Source organism: Synchiropus splendidus, chromosome 17, assembly GCF_027744825.2.
Source record: "Synchiropus splendidus isolate RoL2022-P1 chromosome 17, RoL_Sspl_1.0, whole genome shotgun sequence".
Lineage (NCBI taxonomy): Eukaryota > Metazoa > Chordata > Actinopteri > Syngnathiformes > Callionymidae > Synchiropus > Synchiropus splendidus.
In genome coordinates, this window is record NC_071350.1 from 19338337 (window position 1) to 19364002 (window position 25666).

The 25666-nt window shown below is 48.2% G+C and overlaps 1 protein-coding gene, 2 long non-coding RNA genes and 1 other non-coding gene across 13 annotated transcripts; 1 reads left to right on the plus strand and 3 right to left on the minus strand.

Annotated features, from left to right (window-relative positions):
• Window positions 1-466: 466 nt before the first annotated feature.
• Window positions 467-1086, minus strand: LOC128748232 (uncharacterized). Its single transcript, XR_008412774.1, has 3 exons — window positions 941-1086; window positions 803-885; window positions 467-525 (listed from the first exon to the last, which is right to left on the minus strand). It is a non-coding gene; the product is annotated as an uncharacterized LOC128748232 (long non-coding RNA).
• A 39-nt stretch (window positions 1087-1125) lies between these two features.
• On the minus strand, window positions 1126-9014 carry LOC128748230 (uncharacterized). Of its 10 annotated transcripts, none has more exons than XR_008412771.1 (7): window positions 8929-9012; window positions 8519-8607; window positions 7984-8047; window positions 5531-7914; window positions 3002-5440; window positions 2445-2543; window positions 1126-1172 (listed from the first exon to the last, which is right to left on the minus strand). It is a non-coding gene; the product is annotated as an uncharacterized LOC128748230 (long non-coding RNA). The 10 variants fall into 10 exon arrangements; XR_008412769.1 differs by having other exon boundaries at window positions 1129-1169; XR_008412773.1 differs by having other exon boundaries at window positions 1139-2543; window positions 3002-3855; window positions 5338-5440; window positions 8929-9014.
• A 583-nt stretch (window positions 9015-9597) lies between these two features.
• On the minus strand, window positions 9598-9669 carry trnaw-cca (transfer RNA tryptophan (anticodon CCA)). Its single transcript has one exon. It is a non-coding gene; the product is annotated as a tRNA-Trp (tRNA).
• Window positions 9670-19353: 9684 nt separating this feature from the next.
• Window positions 19354-22549, plus strand: LOC128748109 (trafficking regulator of GLUT4 1-like). Its single transcript, XM_053846505.1, has 3 exons — window positions 19354-19755; window positions 19831-19957; window positions 22422-22549. Exons 1-3 carry the CDS (start codon window positions 19354-19356, stop codon window positions 22547-22549), a joined length of 657 nt encoding a protein of 218 aa, XP_053702480.1.
• Window positions 22550-25666: the final 3117 nt, after the last annotated feature.

Genomic DNA, 25666 nt, shown 5'->3' on the forward strand with positions numbered 1-25666 from the left:
ATTCAAACACGAGAAAAAAACGGTTATTCTGAGACAATATATTTTGCAACGTTTTCTGCTATATTCAAGTCTTTTCAGCATTTTTAACACTTAATAGTAAGATTATATAGATTGTTTTTTTGAGAAATACATGACATTGTTAATGTTATTTTCCTAAATTCTTTATATCAATTCCAATACCGTATATATATAAACAACATTGACATATTTCTTTATTATTTTTATTTAGTAAGAATATGAATATATATCAATTATTATTTTAGATTAGATTTAGTAACTTATTTTTACAACAAGTGTCCTTTTTTAAAACCCAAAAAAGTATTCATTTTTGTTCAAACTTAAGAGGAAGACAGAAGTGACACTTACTGCAAGTTAATAAATCATCAGTGTATATGTCACCAGCACGCGCACACACACACACACACACACGCGCGCAGATTACCACAGAGTGATGGAGCAGAAGGTCCCAACATTGTTGCAATGGGAGATTCAAGGCCAAATCCACTGAGTCATAGATGAAATAACCTGAAAAAGGGGACACTGTGTAATCGCCTTTAAGCGAATGGAATCAGAGCCTGGATTTACACTGAGAAAAAAATGACCCCTGTTAGGTCATTTTTTCATCACCCCCCATTTTTACTGGGGCCACCACAGGTGATTTTAAACATGATTTACATAAGAGTCAAATCAAAATATTAGGGGCTATCAAAGAAGAGCGAGCTAACAAGTTAACGATACCGTAATAATTCCCATTTACAAACATCTGTCAGTGTCACAGAAGATCAGATGAATGAAGGGGCACCTGTTGACACTGCTACAAGACTTTGGGAGAGCAAGGAGCATGAGGTGATCAGGTTCTCCAGTATGTGAGGTTCAAGGTAGAAACTGTGAGAGGAAAAAAGAAGTTGAAAACCCATGAGGATAAACCAGCTGCCATCACTCACCACAGCACGGTCCAGGCTCCGGTCAGCGAGCTGTGAACAAGAGACGTGCCGATGTTCCTCCACTTCCAGCTTTTCTTCCGAGCCGGCTCTGGAGCGGGCAGCAGTCCCACAATGGTGTTGATCAGTCTGAAGGACCAGGCTGACGCTCCAACCAGCAGAAGCGTGGAAGTCACATCCATGACTGGGATCTACAGCAACACGTTGGGTCTGGCCTTGGATGCTCACCTGCTGATAAAGTTGGCACTGATAACTGCACACCGGTCCAGCTCTACACAACACGGTCCGACTCTCTGGCTACGACAGACCATGTGATGCAGACTTCAGAAGGAATGTTGTCAGAATCACAGTTATTAGTTAGTTCCTTATTTAGTCCATCGTATAGTTTTCATTTAATCATTGTCTAACTCCCAGCTCGCCAGGGTTTAGGGGACGTTTTTATCTTGTGGGATGTGTGTAATCATGAACAAGGGAGCTGGACTTTGAGTTTGGGAACAACAACCAAGGGACTTCATGGGTGGAGAATTAGCAGTTTTATTGCTGAATTTCCCCCACAACTTAAGCGCCTATGTCTTGACATTCAATAATTGAGAAATAGAACATGAACGACCGAGCAAGTTATGGAAGCTACTTTCAGATGTAGCTGGATCATATTAAACATAGTCAAGAGTAAAGTAGGCAGAAATTAAGCGATAAAAGTTAGAGGAGAGCAATGGGGCAAGAGGGCAACCAATGCAGCTCATGGACTTATAAATGTACACATGAAGGGGAGCAAAGAGAGGAAAGATGGAGTAGAGTGACTCGCACCAACGACACCAACTTCAATTCTCATGTTCCTGCTGTCCCTTTTCTGTGCTAAAAAACACATTTGACCTCTAGAAGGTCAATTTTCAGTTGTACTTGTGAAAGTCTGGGCCACATTCCGACCTGATCCAGCTGTTTCTAATGGTCTATTTTAGCAACCCAGAGCTTTCAAAGCGTCAACACCTCTGAATGAATATTAGACAACAGCATGTCTAGCATTAGAAATGAAAACAAAACAACTTCATAAACATCATCATCATCTTCCCAATGAACATCAAGATTCCATGATTACAATTGGAGCGTCTACATGTAATTGATGTATTCTGACAATATAGAAAACAAAACCGGTGGTTTGGTGAGAAACATGGAGGGGTTAAGGCTGGAATTAGTTACCTGCAGTGAGCCACTTCATTCATTCCTCAGCTGGGGCTTTTTTATACATTTTTTATATATTTATATGTACTCATTCATGACATTCCTTCCTGCCTTGTTACACCTCAGCACCTCAGTGATGTCATGGTGATGTCATCTTCACTGTCATTATATAGTTGGTCAAGAAAACAAGATAAAAAAATAACTGGCAAAAGTGGAACGTAATCTGAACTGAACTATCACGTAAAACTGTAAGAGTTGAGCAGTAGCTTACACATGTCAATCAACTGCTCTTCAAGTGGCACTTGATTCAGTCAAATCACATACCAGGAAGATATTAGAATCTCTCTCTCTCAAAACACCATCTGCTGTAATGGAACCCACTTCACATCGAAGTCGTGACCCGCCTTTGCCTCGTCACTCCTCCTGTCAAACAAACATCCATTCAGACCAAAACTGCTAGTTTCACATTTCCAGCTCATCTTTGACATCCTTGTGTACAGCTGTCTTACAACCCGAAAGCCGCCAGCACGGGTGTGATGTAACAGCACTGCCTGGTTCATTGTGGTGGCTCCATTCAGAGCAGTCGCAGCTGCCGCGTCAGCCTTTCTCATCTCTCCGCCGCGCAAAACAAAAGGTCATCGGCCTTTCTCTGGAATAATGAGCGGGGCCAGGGCCACAACCGGTGGCACACCTGACGGAGAGCTACTTTTCAAGTGTGACCCTTCGGCAGTGGCAAACCGGGACGGCTTGTTTGGGAGGATGCGGTTGCCGCGGTTACACACGTCATCACTAAGTTGATGACCTGTTTGAAGGAACCGTCTTTGCTATGATTCAGTGGGTGTCAGTTCTGCTGTCGAATCATGTCCGAGCCATGTGAGTACCTGCAGTTCTCATGATCCACCATGAGGCTTGTGTAGAAGAGGCTGTGAATACTGCCTGTGTTTTCAGCCCCGCAGGAGTTCCCAGATGATCATCTGGAGGAGAGCACAGAGGAAGTGACAAAAGTGGTTTGTCTCGAGTCAGACCTTCATGATGGACAGTAAGAGAGTGTGCTTGTGTGTGTGTGTGCACATTGTACAGCTATACTAGTGGGGACCTTCAACATGAATCAGAGGATTAAAACTTAAAAAAACTGGGTCATTAGAATTTGGTTTCAGTTTGGTTCAAAGCTCTGGTTTAGGTGAGAAGCTGGGGAAAGGGTTATGGCCATGAAAGATCCCCACAAGGATAGAGATACAAACATGAGTGTGTGTGTTTGTGTGTCACACACAACATATCATTCAGTAGCCGCATCACCACAGTTTGGCTGGTTTTTAAATACATAACTTCCATTTCTCAGTTCTGGGTCCAGAAATGATCGCAGGCAGCTCAAGGCTAATATTTCAATATGAAGTTTGTTTTCTATTTGCAATTTCCAATCCTCACACGTCTGATTTAACGAGGGTATTGACACTCAGCTGCCTCACTGACAGCCTCTCTATCAGCACACTGTCCTGGCTTGTGACCTTATTGGGAGCTGAAACTACTGTAGGTTGAAACTAAACAAAAAGCCCTCGATGATGATGATGATGATGTCATTATCCACAGCTTCATACGTCAAGTAAGAGATGGAAATACATTATCACGCCCCTTAAATGAGAGCACTTACCCTGACACCGTGGCAACAGTTTATCAAAAGAAAATGTCGTATGAAATGTGAAATGACACCTGCATCCACCAGCCATGTGATGCTTTACTGTAAGACAGAAAAGAGTTGAGGGAGCAAAGCTTCACTTATGATCTTCACTGACCGTGCTGCTCTCCAAGGATGATGGAGGTGGAGGTGGGTCACCACAGCGTGCTGTTGACCCGCACCGAGGGCAAATACAGCGCTGTAGGTAGCCAGTGTACACACTACGGTGCACCGCTGAGCAAAGGTAGGCATGAATCCCTTCCCCTCACGAGTCTGTCGTCTATGTCTGCATCATGGACGTGTGTGTGTGTGTGTGGGTGTGTGTGTGTGTGTGTGTGTATGTGTGTTCAGGGGTCATTTCAGGGCATCGGGTGCGCTGTCCCTGGCATGGCGCTTGTTTCAACGTCCACACAGGAGACTTGGAGGAGCACCCCGGTTTGGACTGTCTGCCGTGTCACAAGGTAAAGAACCCAGCCACACAGAGGACCACTAACTACAAACGTGAGTCTCCGCTCTGCCGCAGGTCAAAGTCCAGAACAACAAAGTGTACGTCTCTGTCAACAAAAAGGTGAGGCAACGTTCTTCCACACACAACTCAGATTTACAGCTTCAAGCATCTCTGGATGATTCGCTGTCATCAGACTGTCATCCAGGAGAAGCGGAGGAAGAACATGGGTACGGCCGTGCAGGGCGTCACACACACAGTCGTCCTGCTGGGAGGAGGTGAGTGGCATTCCTTGACTGCTGGTTCACTACTGCTTCACCCCGGTGACCACGATGCCGTGCAAGTGCAGGAGCTGCGTCTCTGATCTGCGCTGAGACGCTGCGGCAGGAGAACTTCGGTGGCAGAATCATCATGGTCACCAGAGACCACCTCTTACCGTACGACAAAACCCGCCTCAGCAAGGTGCGGCGGAACCGGGGCATTTCAGTGACCGAGAACTTTGATCTTACTGGTCTGTTTTCACCCTGACTGAAGGTGATGAACGTGCAGAGCGACAGCATTCTGCTGCGGGGGATGCAGTTCTTTCACCAGTATGATATTGAAGTCTGGCTCGGGAAAGAAGTGAGTCGCGGTGACATGTTCCTTCATCCTCATGTTCCACAGCAAACTCTGCTCCTCCATGTCCAGGCGACGAATGTAGACACAGACGAGAAGAAGGTCATTTTTGACGACGGGTCAGTCCAGGACTACGACCAGCTCCTCCTGTCCACAGGCTGCCGGTACAAACACCAACGTCATGGTCCTGCACCTCAGTGATAACTGTGGCTACATCTTACAGAGCCAAAAGTCTTGACATCCCAGGAATGAACCTGGAAAATGTCAAAATGTTGGAGACGCCAGAGGACGCCCAGAAAATCCACGCAGCCTGTGAGAACTGTAGCGTCGTCATTCTGGGAACCTCTTTCATCGGTGGGTGAAGACTGGGGGGGGAGACTTGTTTTTTTCGATCACACCCAAAATTAGGCAAGAAACTAGACTCATTTTGGGACGGGGTGATGTAAGACATCATGTTTTGGGACGAAAGATGGAACCGCTTTCACCTGTTGACCCCAGGGATGGAGGTCGCTTCCTACTTGATTGAAAAAGCCTCCAGCATCACGGTGATCGGCAGCAGCGAGGTTCCGTACCAGAAGACCTTGGGACCTGAAATAGGCAGAATCACCATGACGGTCAGGCAACAACAGGAGTCTCCATGAAACATTTCATTTTTAATCCAAACGTGATCTTCTTTACCAGATGCTGTCAGAGAAGAACGTCAAGTTCTGCATGAACGACAGCGTCACAGAGGCTTGTGGAGAAGAGGGAAAGGTACAGACACTGCAGAGTTCACTTAGAACTGCAAGGTCATTTTGGTTTGTGCACAAAGTTTTTGGCTACAAAGCACCACATCAAACACAAGGCTGTCAGAGGGGCCTGTGGAGAAGAGAGAGAGACAGAGTGGACCAAGGATGTTGGCGATAAGGAGAGGAAGAGTGGTTCATGGTGAATGGGGATGAAGCGACATTAAGGTGGAGGAGGCTGGCATGCTGTTGCAACCCCTAGGCCGACCTGCCGCAGCCACCACAGCCACCTCTCGAGCTAAAACTTCAGCTCCACTAACCGACACTATCAGAATATTCACTGGCTTTGTCTTTCATCGTCCTCTCCTCCGAAAGGTGAAAGAAGTTGTGCTGAAAAGTGGAAAGATTCTCCCAGCTGATGTTTTGATTGTCGCCATTGGTGAGTGACTTTTCTCCACAGTACAGAGACAATAGAAGTTCATTTCAGTTTGCATCTTGTTAACCTGCCTATTTGTGTTTTTTGCCAGGTGTTGTCCCAAACTCAGAGTTTCTGTCGGAAACAAAGATTGTCATGGACTCGAGAAAGTTTGTAATCGTCGATAAGGTCAGAGGTCAACAAGCTCCTGCCATGTGAGCCAGCCGACTCCTCTCCTCTCTTCACAACCGCTGCTTTCTTCTTGCTGCAGTTCATGCGCACAAACGTACCGGGGGTCTTCTGCGCGGGAGACTTGGCCACCTTCCCTCTGGCCATGGCCAAAGACCAGCTGGTCAACATTGGGCACTGGCAGATGGCACAAGCGCACGGTAAAGCTCGCGACAATAGAAGCTGTGTGCCTGAGAAATGCGCCTGGTGCAAGGTGACTGAGTGACAGCTGTTGATTCTAAGTGAGAAACCTCCGCTCCACATTAGGTCCGTGACCCCATCTTGACCTGACTTCTATTCCAGGCCGAATCGCTGCTTTCAACATGCTGGATAAAGCCACAGAACTCAATTCAGTTCCCTTCTACTGGACCGTCCTCCAAGGCAAAACGATCAGATACACAGGTGAGTGGAGGTTCAGATGTTTGAGCTTCCAAGACTGTGACCTTCAGAGTGAAGACTCCAGTGAGCACCTCATCCTTCTCCCTCTCTTGCCATAAGATTTAAGAGAATGTATATTTTTTTTTAAATCAAGTACCAGGAATGATCAGACTTCATACAATTGGGTTTATGATTATTTAATGCTTAATTTTTTTCTCACTAAGTTTTACTTCAAGACTCTCATAACAAATCATTAGCATGTGAAGATGATGTATTTTAGTAGTAGATGCCTGGGGAGAAACACAATTGTGATCGTAAGCATAATTATCATCGCATTTTCTAATTTATTTTGAAGGGCAATATATTTTCACTAGCCGAACGATGTTATATAATTCGCACAAAAAATGAAAAAAGAAAAGAAAGTCTTCCAGTTGTATTTAGAATGGAGCTAGTAATGACTAATAAATATAGATATTAAACTAGTCAGATAACTTAACAAGTTATCTGACTCACAGATCCAGCTGATCGTGAGGGCCCAGGGTCTGCTATAGATATTAGGAATACATAGAAAATATTAATCCAGAGCAAATCAGGTGTGTCTGTCTGTTGGAGTGCACCCTGCCTGTGAGGAAGACACGGTGATGATTGTGTTCTGTTGGCCACAGGTTACGGCGAGGGATACACCGAGGTCGTCATCAAAGGAAGTTTTGAGAACAAGCGGTTCCTGGCTCTGTACATCAAGTAAGCCCAGGAACATACTGTACTGTCATCTCTTGAAAAGACTGTCGCCTCTCTTGAAAAGACATTCTGTACCACAGGGATGATCAGGTGGTGGCAGCAGCGAGCCTGGACTACGACCCTGCAGTGTCTGCTATTGCTGAGCGGCTGGTCACGGGGAAGGCCATTGCACAGGCAGAGGCTCGGTAGGTGACTGGCAGAACAGTGGCCAGCGGCACGACGCAAATATGAAACAATCATTTGATTTCACACTGCAAAAATGTGAAATAGAGTTTGTTCTTCTTTTGTCTGGTTTAAAGGTCTGAGGATCTGAGCTGGCTGCACGTGTCCTGACCGTTACACTCTACAATGGGATATTTGACTGTGTAGATTACATATTGGGAGCAGGAAGACACAACCATACAGACAACTCATACCTCAGAATGATGGTGGACTCAAAGTACTCAAATATTTTATACTCTCCTCATCCAGTGTATTTGCTTTTCTCTTCATGTCCTCAAGTATTTCTATATAGTCATGGATATCCTGCAAGGTTCTTGTGCATTTGGATGCAGGTGTGGCCTTCTGAGTCATGTTTTCTGGAATGGGCGCTCATTATAATCAATGATAAATCAAGACAAAAAAGAAAGTGTTGATCTGTCTCTTACCCTCTGTTCTGCTTGGCACCTCTTAAACCTGGCGGCGCGTCCAGTGAGCCATTTTGTTTCATATCTATAAGATACAAAAATATGAATTTCAGTCAGGCAACAACAGCCATATTTAAGCTGGCTCCATTCCAAACACCTGCATTAGGTAAACACCGTATGAACATATTAGCAAATAGGTATATCAGAGCAGGAGGCTACTGTTGTAACATTTGAATGAATATAAACACAAACCTTTTCTTATTGTATCCAAGAAAAACATTCTGTTTTGTTCCTACTAAAATCTAAAGAAGGTCTAGCTTCAACCAGGAGCTACGCTGTCGATGTACAAAACAACAAAGATGGTGACGATGACAACAATAGTAGTAGTGAGTGTACTGCACAGCTTCTTCACATAGTGACCGTATTTTATTTTACTTAATATTAAGGTCTAAAAGTGTTTTTGCCGGGTAAAAGTCTTGATTCTCCAGAGGTGCAGTTTAAAGCAGAGCAGGGCTTTACCTCTCCTTAACAGAGGAGACGGTGTTTTAGACCTCACCTCACACGTGGAGCTGCAACCACAAAACAAGATGGCGGATGGTGGCTAGTTCTTCCCTGCCTGGGACTCGGAGTAGAGCCGTCTACTCCCTGCAAAGACAGTAGCAAGTTTATGTACCGTGTGATGGTGATGACGCCAAAAATAACGGTGTAGTGAAAAATGAGTGAACAAGTGTAGAGTATTACACTAAGAAAATCTTTACCAATAACAATAACACTGCGAAACATTAGCATTATGCTACGAGGCTAAAATCATGTACATGTAGAGTTGGCTTAACTCTGCAAACTCTTCGTCAGCTACTGTTTACAATTCGACAAAAAATGTTTTCAAGCGATAAAAATGAAGGACGGCAATGTGTGCGGGTCATAGTGCAGTACTTTTGAAGTAATTGAAATGAAGTTTGGCCGCACCTTTAGCATCAGAAGAAGAGTTTCTGCAGGGCGTACGGGTCGATCTGCGCATGAGCAGATCGGCAAATACATTTCAGATCCAACAGTACCATCTGCTGCCAGGAAGCTGCACTACATCAACAAAGGCTGAAGCACAATTGAGAATTAACAATTCATTATAACAAAAAAAGGAAAAAGGAATGTTCGTAGGACTCAATTGTGAGTTCGGTCCACTCAAACAAACGAGCTGATGCATCAAATTGCGAACTTAAAGGAGAGATTGGGTGCAAAGGAACAAAACAAATTCAAAATTGGGCCAATTCAGAGCCGTAATACGGCTTCCCTGTGAAGATATTGTGAGACACGCCCACCGGAAAGTTTGACGCACCTGCTTCTCGGCGTGACGCGCCTGCGCACTGAGAACTCAGACCGGGGTCCGAATGGGTCGTCAAAGCGCATCTTTTGCGTCCGAATGGGTCTTCACAGCGCATCTTTTTGGTCAGGTGAGTTGTGTCAGGTTAATCCAAAAGGCCGTGAAAAGGTCAAGCGCCGCTATAGTATGCGGACAACAGAAACGTTTCCTAATTTTAGAATCCAATAAACATTTCTTTTAAATCAATCCGAGTTCAACACATGAAACAGTAAGGTCTTTGTACAACTGCTGAAGCAAATGCAGGTCAAAAACACTTTTGACCCCGACGTGATTTGAACACGCAACCTTCTGATCTGGAGTCAGACGCGCTACCGTTGCGCCACGAGGTCTCCTGAGAGGGATCATGATGTTCCAGGTCAGAAACAAGGAACATTTTACTCTGCAGAAGCCTTTTCCCTGTAAACCGTAACAACTGAAAGCAGTAAATAAAAGGTACTGACGACGACACTCTTTTTATTTCATCACCATTTTGTCAGAAGATTTCAAGGGCACTACACTGTATTTTGATTGTGTTTTATATGTGTGCTGTTTTACTTTTAAATATATTACGGGACTGCATTAGTATCACTGATGAGGCGACTGATTCAGAGATTCATATTTCATCCACGTCACGCTGCAAGTTTCAGTCTTCAACTCTGTATTCTCCTGGGAGTTTCTCTTCACACACCTGTCCTGCCATTTAAAGCAACTCCAATATCAACAAAGTGTCACACATGTGTGCAAAGCATCTGAAATACATGACTATTGTGCCTTAGCTGCGGGTCGTCGCACCACATGAAACCTGTCTGCCGCTGTGAAAGCCGGCCACCTCGGCTAAAAATAACCTCGGTCCCGCGCCTGTATGTTCCCCACGCAGCTCAGCTCTCACAACAAGTATGTCAGAGAGTTAGAATGCTGAGTCATGAGCGCACATGACACTCGCCACGCCGGGGAGGCCAAGGTCGAAGTGAGTGGCGGCTCACAAGCCTGATATGATCTAGCACCAGGCGTGTGGGGGTTGTGTTTGGCCTGCGTGCTCTCAGGTGTGCCCTGAGCACCATCACCTGCTGCTCCAGAGTCCGCTCAGGTCAGATGCAACTCAAACAGATCACTGTGTTCAAGGATCGTCCGTGTTCCTGGCGCTCGCGAGATGTACAAGTCAGCAGTTGTTCTCCAAACTGGACCCAGAACACACATCACGTCAGGATGTCTGACTCAGCAAACTTGGGTGGGGTTCGAGGGCCAGAGTTGACTTTCCATTGTTTTGCTGCCTTAATGCTACATATTTTGTCTGTGGACCGACGTGTGAGTCATCGTGTTCAGCACGGCAGCGTGCTATTCCTGGAGTTTCCTTAACTCACACGCTCCCCCTGTAATGAGCTATGCGTGTGTTTAAAATGGGGTTCTAGAATGGCTGAAGGTAACAGTGGGGTCCCCTTGTGCCACTCAAACAACTGATTTCCCTTCATCTGTTCAAGCATTTTAGGGACTTGGGTTGGACCTTCACAGTATAACCTTGATAGACCTGCACAAACGCAGGTAGTTGACTTTCCTCATGCTTGTAAATGTAAACTTGCATAGCAGATTTGCTGTTAGATTGTTGTTATATGTGGGATGCTGTGGAACACTTCTTTTCTAAAAATAAAGTGGTGTGAATAATGTATAACAATACAGTTGGAATGAAAATAGAACCCATGCATTACAAAAATCTACAATACCTTTTTAAAAAGTTGTTTTTGAGTCTTGGTCGCAAATGTATTCACTTCAATGAAGTGTCTTTAAATAACGGCCACAGAGGAAACTAGCCATCTCTCGAACGCAAAACAGAATCAATTCAAGAAAATATGATTGTAATTTCACGGCAAAAAAAATCAACAATTAGGGTTTTAATCCTCAAAAGTCATTGACATGATAAGAAGAAATGGATTCGACTTGCTCGTCACAACTAATATGAAAACGTCACCAAGTTGGTTGTCACTGGGCGTGCGTACGCTAACGTGCTGGCGTCAGCGTGTGACGTTCGGACACGTTGCTGTAACTGAAGCGCACGTCATCACGCTGCCAGCTGATCGGAGCCGGTGACTTGGGTGTGTGTGTGTGTGTGTGAGTGTGAGAGAGAGAGAAAGGAGGAGGAGAGAGCGGGCAGAAGGGGGGAGTTGAGGCAGGAGTTGTGTAAAAAGGGGCTGAAGTCCTGCTCCGTCTTCCTCACTGCTGCACCCAGGGACGCCGAGCGGACTCCCACCGGGCGCGTGTCCGTGTCGAGGAGCGGAAGAGCGACACTCCCAGGTGAAGGTCTCCGGGGCGAGGCGCGGCGGAGCGGCGGGTCAGTGGTCAAGGTGGGGCTCGTCTTCGGATCTGTCGGCGGTGCCGTGTTTTACAGAGCACATTCCTGTCCTGTCAGCTCCATCCACTGCCTGTGGCGTCTCCATGACCTAGTTTTCCGACCAACTGCGCAGCCTTTTAAACAAGTATCAGGTTGACACCCAGGACCGAATTCTTCTTTTAATGAGGAATGTTTTAGCGCAGATTGTCCAGGACGCGCGGTGTGGCTGGTGGAGGCTCGTGGGTGTGGGCCTGCGTGGATGTGTGGTGGGGTCCAGGCCCATTTACTGGAACTGGCTGGCGTGATTTGTGCCTAGAATTCTCGATCACAGCACAACCAAGAGTGACCGACCTCCGTTGGGCTGTTAGCAGCTTCAGAACCAGGCAGCTGAGGTCATTGACAGACACCTGGAGAACGTGACAGACCCCGCAGGCAACTCCTGCAACACGTAGATGAGTGAAAGTGATTCTACACTTTCAACCACTCCTATTAGGAAACTCTTCCCGGTGAGGTGGAGGCGAATGAGTGTCAGGATCAGAGTCTGAACTTTGACAGGAACTGGGCCACGCCAGGGAGCAGTGGCTGTGACAGTTCTGCATGCTAGCTGCTGACATGTCAGAAGAAAGTCCCTGTGTCCGCTGACCTGCGCTGGCCTCCCAGGCTCTGCTGTGCCGGGGGCCGCTCGGGTGCTGCAGCTACAGTGGTGGATCCTGCCTTACATAATTGTACAGCCAGAGTTCACTGCACCAGCAGGAATGCGCAAGAGGCTGTGTCACGAGCTGCATCGGTGCCACTGCGAACCCTGAGCGTGACATAAGCCACCCTGTCAATGAGGATCACATGGCAGTGACAGGGTGGCGGTTAGAAAGCAACTTATCTGGTTCGCCCTGCAGCGCCTCCACGCTGCCTACATTTGCAGAAGTGAGGCCGTCTTGCTCAACTTGGGTTACACCCTGCGCTCGTGTTGCGTGCCGTGTCAGGGGAAGATGGGCCGGGATGGAATGTCTCATCTGGGTTCCCGTATATGAGCAGGAAATGCCGGTCTTTCCAGGAAAATGGCTGACCACTTACTGGAGTGGAGATGGCACGGCCATCTTCCAAGCGCCTTTTAAAAAAAATGTCATCAAACTGTGATCAGATTTTCCCAACTCGCAGGTCAAGAGGGAGGCGCTCTCAAGCTTAAGTCAAACTAGTTCAATTCAAAACTTGAACAAACATGATCGCTGACATGAAGAGGAGCTGCCTGTGAAGAGCTTCAAATCTGTATAATCTCAGTCTGTAGTAGAGATGTCATGAACTTTACCTCAGCCAATGATTATTAATCCCCTCTCATGATCATAAACAGCAGTAACTGAACATGTTTCAGTACATGATGCCTCATCATCATCAGGTTTCATGTCATTACACCACCGACATGTGATGCTTTGTTATTAGTAATGACTCACATGTAACACTTCATTTATCATCTCTGTCAGGCGCCCGGTTGTCTGCTCCCCCTGCTGGCCGTGATCTGTTATTACACCGAGGAAGGAAAATTCCACTCATGCCACTTTCATTTGCCTCAGAGGTTTGATGATTTAAAGTTGAATTTTTTTGATCGGTGCCTTTGATCGTAGTCGGCCTGTCGGGATTTAAATGACAGTTTTTCTGGACCCCCGTCCGCCACTGAAAGACCCTCAGCAGCTGCTCACAGTATCTCACTCCATCACGGCAGAGCTCCTCTCTGAGTCTCTTCAGGATGTAAGAGCTCCGCGTTGCACACATACATGTCAAAATCTATTTCACTTTGATCTGAAAACTCAGTAACGAACCAGAGTTTTTATTACATTCACACCTACTCAGAGTTACACCAACAAAAAACTCCTCCACATTTTTAGGCAGAACAATTGTGGCCAAAATAGTCACACAAAATCAAACTTGAACACGAGTGGAACGCACCATGACCAGGCTGGTGGCGCAGTGACGTGAAGCAGCTTAGTTCCGCTGCAACATTCATCTGAGAGGGAGTCTGGCTTTTTATGATCATCTAATGATTTGGAATGTTGCGTGGAAGAGTGGAGGAATGTGGCTGCTGACCCACATTAGCAACTAGCTCCATGAGTCACGGTGGCTCTGCTCTGACTAAAGGCCCATTTATGCTCCACGTTCATCACGGATCCGGATCCAGACGCTGCCTTCTGTCCATGCTCTGCCTTCATTTCCTCTGCGTTTCTGCTCGTTTCCACAAAGCGAAATGACATGGACAAAACGGAGCAGTACCACTGGAAGCCATGGGGGGCGGTGTAGCTGATACTACCTGATACGTAGCTCTATTGAGACATGAAGAAGAGGGAAATTCTCTGATACATTTCCTCCTACAACGCTGCCTCCTTTTCTTCTTCTGTGCAAGAGCTGCATGATCAATGCTTCTGCCACAGTAGCCATGTTGGTTTTAAAGTTTGTTGTCGGCATAGACTTGACTCTGGGCTGCTCCCCCTGGTGGATATATTGCTGAACATCAAGGTAAAGAACACAAGGAAGCGAGTGACAGTGACGGGAACTCAGAGGGAGTATGGGCCTTTCATCTCTGCGTCTTGACTCCCATTGGGCCACGCCCACCCAGAGAGGGTACCCGCTGACACCCAGCAGCTGTCTGTCGTCGCCTCTCTGCTTCTTAAAACACACAGTTGGTCTGCTGCAGTTTAATGGTCCACTCGGATCCACCTCTGTCAAAATGTCAGCGACTCCTCTCTGCAGTGTACACAGTGAAGTCACGCCCTCCTGTTTACACACCGCCGTCGCCCTGACACGCACATCCTGCCGCTGCGCCCACTTCCTCTTTCTGATCCTCCCGCAGCCTGGAGGCTGTCCCGCGTTGGAAGGCCGTCGCGTGGCCCTGGCCTGGAGGAGAGCGAGGACGAGGAGGGTGGAGGAAAGATGGCCAGATGTAGAGGGGAGGGAGGGGATGGAGGGATGGAAAAGGAGGAGTGGAAAGGGATTGTGCGAGCCCACAGCAGCCGGGTGGAATTTTTAACATACACAGCTGGAATGTCAGGAACGCAGGACAGTCTGATCCCGCAGAGGCTGGAGGAGAAGAGGAGCTGCGGTGAGGATCCGGGGCCGCTGCCGTCGTGTGTTGTGAAGACGCCAGCGCTGAACCGGTGTTTGTGGAAGGAGAGGCCACTAGAACAAATAGCTGCTTCCGTTTGGGTGCTGGCAGTTGGACTGTCCTCGTGTGTGTGTGTGAGACAGGGCGGGTGGTGAGGAACACCGGGACAGGAGGTCCGAGGACTAGATTCTGTCTCCACTTCTGTGGGTCCTCGGACTCTGCTGGGCCGACTCTGATGCTCATGAACATCGTCGACGTGAGGAGGCAGTGGGCTGCAGAACCTGTGTCTGTTCTCCCTTTGCTCCGTGGAGCTCTGGTTTCCTCCCACTGTCTACTTGCTGAGTTGTTGTGGTGCCCCCACCTGAAGTAGCTGGGTAAAACTCAAGTGCAACCTTGATATTTCTCTGTGCAGAAACTGAGAGACAGCTGGTCCTGGGTCTGCCCCAGGACTTCCCCCGGTGGACCACCTCACCTGGCTATCCTGAGGACGCTCTTCGAGTCCCCCCAGCCTCGTCCTCACTGACCTTTGAAATGGTAGGACCTGCCGCCTCGAAGATCAAAGCCTCGTCACCTGTCAGGTGAGCTTGTCGTCCACCTGACCACTAGGTGGAGTCATGATCCACGCTGCTGCCTGTTGGCCAGGTTTCCCAGTGGAGCAGTTGTGCTTCCTTCTGCGTCTGGGATGGATGCCTGTAGGGGGCGCTCCTGCCCCTTGACTGCAGACGGCCGATTTGGTGGAAATGAAAGTGTTCAGCGACCCCACACGTTTTTTAAAAGTTTGGCCTCTACTGTAATATCGTTGGTGCGCTCCGATAAAAACTTGCTCCCGCCCAGCCAGAAGAAAACGTACATGGAAGTGGACGGGATGACGGTGCTCTTGGGCGCTTTGAAACGGAAGGATCCCGAGAAAAACCCATAGTAAGCGATTCTCAGAACTACGGTTCACACTTGGTGCCAGGTGCCAGACAGGAGTTACCCTTCAGGATAACCAAGTTGCCAAGGATCCACATTTATTTCAGGGCATGGCGCTTCTCGTCCAACATGTGGTGGCGCCGCCACGATGGTTTACATGTCGCGCAAACCCTGTGCAGTCGCCTCTGTCGGGAACCGTCAGCTGTCCTCACACGGACGTTATTCGGCCCCGTCAACCTTCTCAGTGGTCCAACCTGACCGGTTTTGGAACAGATTATCGGACCAGCTCCGACCTCCGACATGTTTGAACAAGGATAACCTTATAGGAGATAAGATAAACAGGCGTTTGCCTTGGTTGGTCGGGAAGGAGCCAAGTGGTGAGTGGGTTATTGTTACGTACAGGACTGAGCCTCCTCCCCACAGGAGCATAGATCGACTGGTTAAAGCCAGCGATTTGCCTTCTAGCTCAGCTCTTCCTTCTCCACGAGTTAAACTGCTGATTCGTGAGAGTTACGTGACGTTCAAAGCCACGCGGCTGCCGCTGCGCTACACGTCACCTGTGTGGTCAGGTGTGTGTTGGACGTGTCCCCAGTGGCTCCACATGCTCGGCCTCGACGCCCCTGCCTTGGTCTCCCATGAAACAATCCAGAACCGAGCCGCTCAGGAAGAAGTAAACGCTGTGAAATGGACTCCATCAATGGCAGCCATTAGAGGAGGTGTGGAGCACGTACGTCAGTCACAAGCCAGAACACGCCGCGCCGGGCCACGCTGACTCACCCGCCTCAGAACAGGACATTTGTTATGTAGATAGATTCAGTCGGTGGGTGGAGCCGGATCACACTGGTACTTTTCCACCTCTGTCCACAGAGTTCCTTCCGTCTGAGCCACGGCTCCGAGTCGCGGTGCCTCCGATACCTGCCGCCAGGACAGTTAACAAGTGCATATGTGTATTTTTAGATCCCACGCTTCATTCTCAAACGTTTGGCTGCTGAAAGTTCAACACGTCTCGATGAGTCAGTTGTTAGACACACGTTATGCAAGAGTTGTGCTGCCATGTGACAGAACTGTTTTCTAGTTGTAGATGGATGTCAGGGCGACTGGTTTCCCTCCGCTCATGCTCCTGGTCAGGGACACTCAGCTGTATGGATTCTTTTCCAGAGTTGGGTCACAGCTAGGTCCTGTAGAGAACCTGCCCTTATGTTCACAAGCCAGAGTTGTAGCGTCATTTCTCCACCTGCTGGTCACCGAAAGAGCTGCACCAAACCGTGTTTAGAAGAGACGTTCACTCTGTAATGTGCCACAACAGTTGAACCGTCCTAAAGTTCCGGGTGGAGAGGCTTGGTTCTGACTGGAGCAGTGATGGACGTTGAGGAGTTGCAGTCAACCGGATCCTCTTCAGGTTCCTCTGCCCCCGCTGTGTGTAGCTTCTCCAGCGTAACCACGGTAACTGACGGCGTTTCCGGGTTGCCGGTCTGAGACGGCACATCAATAGAATATCTCAGAGTTTATCTGCTGCTGATGCTGCTGGGATCCTGGCCAGGAATCTGATGCATCTCTCACTCTCACATCAGCTGCTTTCACCCACTTCCTCGCGGTCCATGGCGCTCACCGCTGCTGGCTGACGGCTTTGCACTTCGAACCCACGCTGCTGGAAATAAATGCCACGTTCTGAAGAAGCTTCTTCTCCTTTTACAGGAGCAGTGAAAGCAGAAGGAAGACGTGTCTGTCGCCGCTGCTCTCACGCTCCCTGGACGGCTCCGAGTGGCCCCTCGCCCGTGGACCCGTAACGGCTGACGCACAGCAGTTCTTCACTGGCAAGCTTTATGTTCCTGTACACATGCTAAAGCTGCCAGCTGAAGAACTGCTCTGGTCAGCCCTGCCCCGCACGCCTCCAGAGGAGGAGGAGAAGGGAAGGTCAGGTACGTTTCTGTGTAAAGCTTCACGATACATGGTACGACAACACCAGTATCACGTCTCTATGAGAAATAGTCCCCCAAGTTGCACGATTAAACTGTTGAGTTGGTGTCACTTAAGTGAGTCCATGTCAGATCCGGACTTCACGTGTGGTGGACTTTCTCTGACGATGAAGATGATGATGATGATGATGATGATGTGTTTATGCAAGTGGAGTGAATAAAAATGAGAAAAGCCTTGTGACTTGAATTGACTGGAATGAAATATATACAGTGTATATTTGAAAATATTGAAGTTAAGAAGCTTTTATTTATTTACCTGGTATATAAAATTGCTTAGCTTGGACTGATCTCAAATGTCAGTTTAGCCAAATGCATCCAATGCAAATATAAGTCATACTCACCGACAGGATTTATGAATTGAAGCTGTAGTGCTTCCAAGTCACCACTGGAGGGCGGTGTAATCTTTCAAAATGAAGCGTGTACTTTCACGAAGTAAACAAAAGAAACTTTTCGATATTCCACCACCAGCTGCTCTCGAGCGTCCATGCTCTGTTCTGTTCGCTGCATTCTAAAATAAGGGTGTCTCGGCCGAATCCAAATAGATGAAGATAAACTAAAGCAGACGTTGCCGCGCATCTGTGTTTCATTGTAGACGCGCGCGGACATCAAGACTCGGCTGCCTCGAAAATGGACGAACACGGTTTGGACCACGTGTGCGCCACACGCAGCCAAACCTCCACCTGAAGGCCTCCCAACTGTGTCGTTGTCCACCTGCCGCTCAGGTGCGGACGGTTAGCCAATGAGCAGGCGAGCAGACGAGGCCTCGCGAGTTAGGTGCTGTACTTCTGGAGCCCAGCAGATGGCGCTCTCACCTTAATAACTCGGGCGGTTGAGGGGAACCGTTCTCTCGAGAGACTACATGCCCGGACAGATGAAGACCAACAGGACGGAACCGATGAGAGAGTCAGGTTTTTTCCCGAGCAACACTGGGCTTCTATCTGGGCAGTAGGTCTGTTTCCCAGAGCTGGTCCCCACAAGTACAGCTAAACCAGGTGCACACACACACACGAAACCATGTTAAACACCCCTTTATTGCCATAGCGACACACGCGCCAAACACTGTCCGTAACATCACACAAATCACATCACAACAATGAAGTGATCACACTAGAAAACCATAAGACACACATCTCTGCACGCTCATACAATAAACACAGCACCTGGGTCCCACGTAAACTCACACACACCAAACATAAACACACCACAACACAACACACACCGTGTTTACAAACCGGTGCGGAGGATGACAGCATTAACGCCACCATCGTGACCATGAACTCGCACCTCTGTTAAACCCCAAACACACTCTCCTGCACGCCACAGGTGAGGGCCCCCCCACCCGGGGCCCCACAGACAGCGGAGTTAACACGCGTGTGCAGAGGTTGGGAACCTGGGAGCCAGGCCCGGCCCGGCCCGGCTGCTCCATTAACCGCAGGGTTTTACGCACCGCGCGTAAAAGCCTGAGAGGCGCTGATGGTTTCTGCAGCGTCACATGATGGAGACTGGAGTGAGGGATGCGCGAGGGGCGGGGGGTGAGGAGCCACTCCGGACTTTCACCACCGACTCAACCCGAGAGAGACGCAGATCACACCTGGCTCCCGGAGCGATGCTGATGCGCGCCTTAATTACGGCTTCGCTTGCTCTGATCTCTGCAATGGAGAGCGCCTGAGAAGCGCGCGCGAGACACCCCAGCTCCTCCGCCTCACTCCGATTTTGGGTCCCAAAACTTCCCGAGATGGCGATCAACACCGACGCGAGCTACCAGAAGAGCGCTCTGGGCGAGAGAGAGGCGTCCAACCCGTCGGACTTCCAGGACACGGAGAAGCTGCTGAGCGCCACCACCGCGGAGCCCACGGGCCAGAGCAACATCAAACCCTCGGACTCCTTCACCCTCAACATCCGGGGAAGCGTCCGCTCTCTGGATGCGGAGCAGAACGGACACAGATCGCCGCTCAAGTCCGGCTCGGTCGGGCATCTGGCGACCCCGCCCAAGTCCCTGTCCCGGCTCAGCCTGGGCCCGCTGCCCTCGCAGGTCCCGCACGGGGCCGCTCCGCCCAGCTACCTGTGGCTGGCGGTGCTGTCGTGCCTGTGTCCCGGGGTGCCGCTCAACATCTGCGCGCTGTGGTACGCCAGCGTGGTGAGTGACCCCTGACCCGTCCCTGCTGACCCCTGCGCACCCCGGAGCGCGCGCTCACGCTTGTTTCTGATCCAGTCCAGGTCGGTTCTGAACACGGGAGACGTGGAGGGAGCCCGGAAGTACGGGCGCCTGTCCATGCTGCTCAGCTGCCTGGCGATGCTGCTGGGTGTGGCCGTCATCATCTTCATCGTGTTTACAATAGGTGAGACGCTCCTTTCGCCTGTGCCGGTGATGCCTTCAGGGCCCCCGGGAATCACTTCGCCTTAACCTTAAGAAGGCTGAGACCAACAGACTTTTTAATCAAATCATTTTCAAGTGATCTCATTCACGGACACCTCAGTAGGGCAGAGGCTCATCTCTCGGACCCGATAGAGGGACCTCAAACTCTCCTCCTGTCTGGAGCTTCTGTCAGTTAGAAGCAGGCCGTGGACTTCAAGATCAGCTCTGAGTGTCTGGGGAGTCCAGCTGACCTGAAACATGACCTCGTGACCTTGGGGATTCAAGTGCACATCTGTGGAAGGAAACAAAAATATTGAATTCAATTCTGTCACTTTAACTTTGTTTAAAGAAAGAGAAGTGTAGATGATTGAGATTTAAAGAAGGAAAAAAGTAGATGAAAAAAAAATAGGAATAATAAAAGAAAATGAAAAATGAGAATAATTGCTTCATATTTCTGCATGAACAAGAAAATATTTTAGTCACGTAAAAATGTTTAATTTTGCAGGTAAAAGGCTCCAGTTTGATTGAGAAAATGATTTTGTTCATTAAAAACAACATGGATTTTCTCATCTCTTTCCTTCTTTGTCTCGTCAGAGCACCAGAAGTGACCAGAGAAGAGGGAACTCTTTAACCCAGAATTTGCACAGAGGAGGGGGGGTAAGGAGGGGGTAGGAGAAACGACCGAAAAAGCACAAACCCAGATGGAAGAGAGAAGAGACTGCTTTTTCAGGAACGAACGGACCAAAGAAGTCTTCAGCCGACGCCGGAGCCCAAAACCCTGCACACTCAGGAACCAGTGGGGTCACCAGTGAGGTCACCAGTGGGGTCACCAGTGGGGTCACCAGTGGTGCACTCGTCCTAAAATGACGCAGGATTTTCGAGCCGAACCGTCGCACCTCTTGTCTGAATGCTGCCACCGCCGCCGCCTCGCCCCCTTCACCAGACTTTTGTATTGATCCTCCCCGATCCCATCGGTTCTGGCCGTTTATTATGGAAATGAATTCCTGGCAGTCGTCGTGTGGTCCCTAGCTTTGCGTGCTCCTATGATAAGCCCCACAGACTCTCCTTAGGTTTCCATATACTGCAAGATTTTGGGGTTGCACTCGCCCGGCACTGATGTTGATGTTTCTACATTTATACTGTACGACTGGGTTCCTGTGCCATAGTTTCTGCATGTGAGAAATAAAAGTTGAATGAGCATGACTTCCTGACGTTTGTCTGCATCCTAGTGCAAGCTGAGGTTGACTCACCCGGCGCTTCCCACTGGGGGCCAGTGGGCCGAGTGGACGAAAAAAGTGTTTCATATTACCTGGAAGGATGAATATGAGGGTTTCATTTTCAGTGTTATGAGAGAAATTGTTGAAACGTCTGAGGAAAAAGAAAAGTGGTGATGATGAAAGAGACCAGAGGAACCAAAACAAGAGTCATAATAACAGTAGTAAATTAGTAAACATGAGGGAAAATATGTCAAACATTATTGGCTAATATAGTATAACATAATATAATATTGTAATATCTTAACTCTGATCCGCATGTCTTAGTTTGGCAGGAGGAGATTGATGGAGGTGGTGAAGGAGGACATGAGGTCTGTAGGTTTGAGAGAAGAGGAGGCAGGGTACAGGGGGAGATGGAGGAGGATGATCCGCTGTGGCCACCTCTGAAGGCAGAAGCCCAGAGAGAAAGAAGAGAATATCGTAACTGTGAAAATACAAGCAGGAGAAATATTCTCAATGAAACAAAGATTAAAGAGAAAACGTGTCCTGCTCAGTCATGGGGCGGAGCCAGACGCTCAGAGACAAAAAAGGGGGCGATGCAAGATGCAGTGCAACTTAAACAGCACAAAAACTGTGACAAAAATGGCTTCACTTGGAAGGAGTCTCACTCAGATGTTCACTGATGACGATGACTTGGCCTGACTCGGACTCGAAGACACGTGGCTCCAGGCTTGGTGACTAGACGGCAGACACTCACAAGGATGGGACGAGCAGAGGGGCAGGAAAGGGGAGCAAAGCAAAGACGTGGTGCAGACAGGAAGCCGCACCGCTCACTGTCAAAATAAAACAGGAAGTAAGCAAGAGAACATGACTCAAACATTACTGGTGACCCCTGACAAAATGGACTGCAGCTTCGTTCATTCTGTATTGTTACTTTACATATTTTAAGCTCCTTAGTATTTTTGTATTTCACTCATGGTACATTTCCTTTGAACTGTTATTTTCCTATTTAATTGCTTATTTCGTACTATGTTCATTTTTAGTTTTTATATTGCGCTGTTTCTAATTTTGATGAGTAAAGTATGTTTTCTGTTTTTTCACTTTCATTGATAAAACTTGACCCTTCATCTATCGTTTCATGCTGATCTCTGATGGGAGAGGAGCAAGCGTGTGCTTTTCCCAGATTGAACATGTCAGATGTTTGAGTCTCCTGCTGAGGAATGTGGCCCTCAGCAAGGGTGAAGCGGCTCCACGCCTCGTGTCTGCCTGTGGACCAGGCCGCCGACATCACCCCTCAGATTGAGAGGCCCCCGCCCAGCAGCGTGCAAACTGAGACTAATGGTGATGTGGAAGTGGTCTGAGGGTGGGAAAGTGAGTCGGAGGAGAGGAGAACATGATCCCAGCTGGGTTTCCCTCAGCAGACAGTCTGCAGCAGGAGAGCCAGCACCAGCCGCCTGGAGTCTCCACAACAAGACGCTACCGAGCCCTCAGCGTTACGTTCTCTGACTCCCATCATGAGAGACTAGAGGCGGGCAGCTGAGCTAGTTTCCTCTAACCTGGAGGGGCCCTCATGCCAAGAGAAAGACGAGGAGTACGAAAAACGAGGCGGAAAAAATCCAAATATCATCTTAAACAACAAGGACAAACGGACCTAAGGATATTAACTCATGCCATGAACCCAATAGCGACATTTTATTTAAATCTAATTCTAAATAAAACTGGACCAAACATGAAAAATATTTTTAACTCTTAAAAAAAAAACAGGACCAAAAAGAAATACTGAGAAAAATCACTACATATATTATATACATACAGCTTAAGTCTGACCTCTTGAGAGTCGTGAAAATACAGGCAAAGGGCCACACACGGCCCCCGGGCCACACTTCACCCAGGTCTGCTGGAGACTGAGCATCCTTCACTTTTAGCATCATTGCTAACTGTTAGCATCTCCTTCAGGATTCATGAGGATTCATCGATAAATGAAAGAAGCGAAAGTTTTAAATTTCATTTACAACTTGGAGCTGGCTAAATAAAATACTAAAAAGTTCATAAAAAGTAAAAATGATAGTTTGTAATGGAAATAATGATTTAAAAAAATACATTTTCTTTTATCATTATTGATAAAAAAATATATATGTGGCGTCTTATGGCAAATGTTCTTATACCATTTAACTGCACTGTTGGAAAATAGAGCTTGGCAACAAAATGAGAGAAACGGATCAGGAAGAAAAAAGTGAAAGTAATCAAATTCAAAAAGATCTAAGGACTGAAAAAAACAGAAAAAATAATAAAAACTACATAACTACTCTGAGAGCAGACACTGTAAAAATAAAAATAAAAATACTTCAAGGACTTTTTTTTCATTTCATTTTTTTCAAACCCATGCTTGATGTTGACTCTCTTCGTTCCAGGCCAATAAAAGCTGTTTTGAAGGAGCGGCGTGAGTCAGAGCCGAGCAGCTGCGTGTGCCATGAAGACTCAGTGGAGGTTTACGTCAGCTGCCATTAGCTGCAGAGATAAGTACGGAGGGAAAATGAAGTGTTCAATCCGAGGATGAGCAGAGCTTATGAGGGCGGCCGGGCACGTCATGGCCGACTCCACTGGAGACCAAAAATCAATAGTGGGTTTTATACTTCCTCCATCTCCATCCAACTCTTCCTCCGTCCATCCACTTCTCCTCCCGTCATTAGCAGCGGCGCAGAGTGGATCTGGGGCCGGTCCTCTGTTACATCCTTTGCACTTGACGCTGCAGTTGAAATCAAATTTACAAAGTGAATTGGATTCAAGTTCAGAGGATCAGAGACATTAAAATAATGTGGAACGTCTGCTCCACAACATCCAGGGCGACCCGCTTCTCTGCGCTACCAGCGGCTTCATGCAAAGCACAGGTGGAGAAACCAACTGTCCATGCAGCCATTATGCAGGAGGGTTGTGGGGGCAGCAGCTGGGGGGAAGAGGCCCAGACTTCCCTCTCCCCTCCTTAACTCTTTGGGGAATACTGAGGCCAACCAAGAGACTTGACCTCTCCAACGAGCCATGGGTTCGCCCCAGGGCCTCCTCAGACCTGCCCACAATACCCAAGTAGGAGGTGCCCTAAAAAGACACCCGAGTCACCTCAACTGCATTCTCCTCATGTGGACCAGCAGTGGTTCCACTGTGGGTCTCTCTTCAATAGTGTTCCTTGCAGCATCCAAAGATTATTGTCTCAGCTTTCCTCCCCTGTGGCAGGCGACGCTCATGACTGAGGACGACTGAGGCCCCTCATTGGAGAATAAGGGGTCGCACCAGACAGCCCACTGGTTTCTGAGCCAGAACCATGGTTTTGTCTCTTTAAAATGACTCAATTAAGTGTCACTGAGACGCCTGCGCCTCATCGGAGACATGACCAACCTTAACTGTCAAGCTAAAGCAGGTCTTCATCCAGTGGGTCACTGACAGGAACATAAGAAAAAGGTAATTACCAAAAACATTTAAGGGCAAAAGCACGTTATAAAAAAATAAATAAATAAAACAGCCAGTAAGAACAACCAGACACCAAAAATAATCAATAAAAATGACTAATACTAATAACTACGCTGAGACACAGACACAATAAGAATAAAAATACTACATATATACACCATATTACATCACGAAGCTAACTATGGTCACGATGAAGGAACCACTGGTCAGTAGTGCTGAAACACCGAGGGTTTTCTGTTCTACATATGAACTCCCGGCCTCCCTGTGATCAGAACAGCTACATTTCAGAAGAGATCGGCCTCTAAAACGATGACTGGATGCTGATCGTGGACTTCCTGTGTTCAGGCTTTTAAGTGATTAGCTCAGCATTATCCCGCCCATCTGCTCTGCCTCCATCTTTTATTTACACCACCTTCCTTCTTTTTTAACTCACTATCATCACTCATCTGCGTGGTTCTCCCTGCCCAATGTAAGATTGTCACTGTCAGTCAGCAGAGGACCTGCCGCGTGGCTCGGGGCCACTGCAGCAGCAGCCGCCGCAGCAGCAGCAGCAGCAGCAGCCGCCGCCGCAGCAGCGTTCCACCGCCTCCCGGTGAGCCTCTCTCTGAGCATCCTGTCGGCCAGATGTAACCACTCTTCTCAGCTTTAGCTGAATGAAAGCCTTGTGGTTTGATTTACTGTAGGAGGCACTTAGGAGAGAGATCCCCAGAGTGGGTGGGTGGCAAGAGGGGGCTGTTCTCATTAGACAAAGAGACAAAAAAGGGTGGGGGAACTTCAAAATCAAGCCTGCGCTTCCGCCTCCTACTGGTGAGGGGAAGGAAGGCGGAAGGGAAAACTGGACCCCCATTAGGCACCGAAACAGCAACTTCAACAGCAGCAGGCCGTCGACGCGTGGAGCCACACACTGGTGCGAGAGCTTCCTGGCACCACAGCCCAGTCACACACAGATCACAGAGCGTGGACCAGAGTGGCCCCCGTGTTATGTCTGTGTTGGCTATGTGAGCTGCCATCGGGAG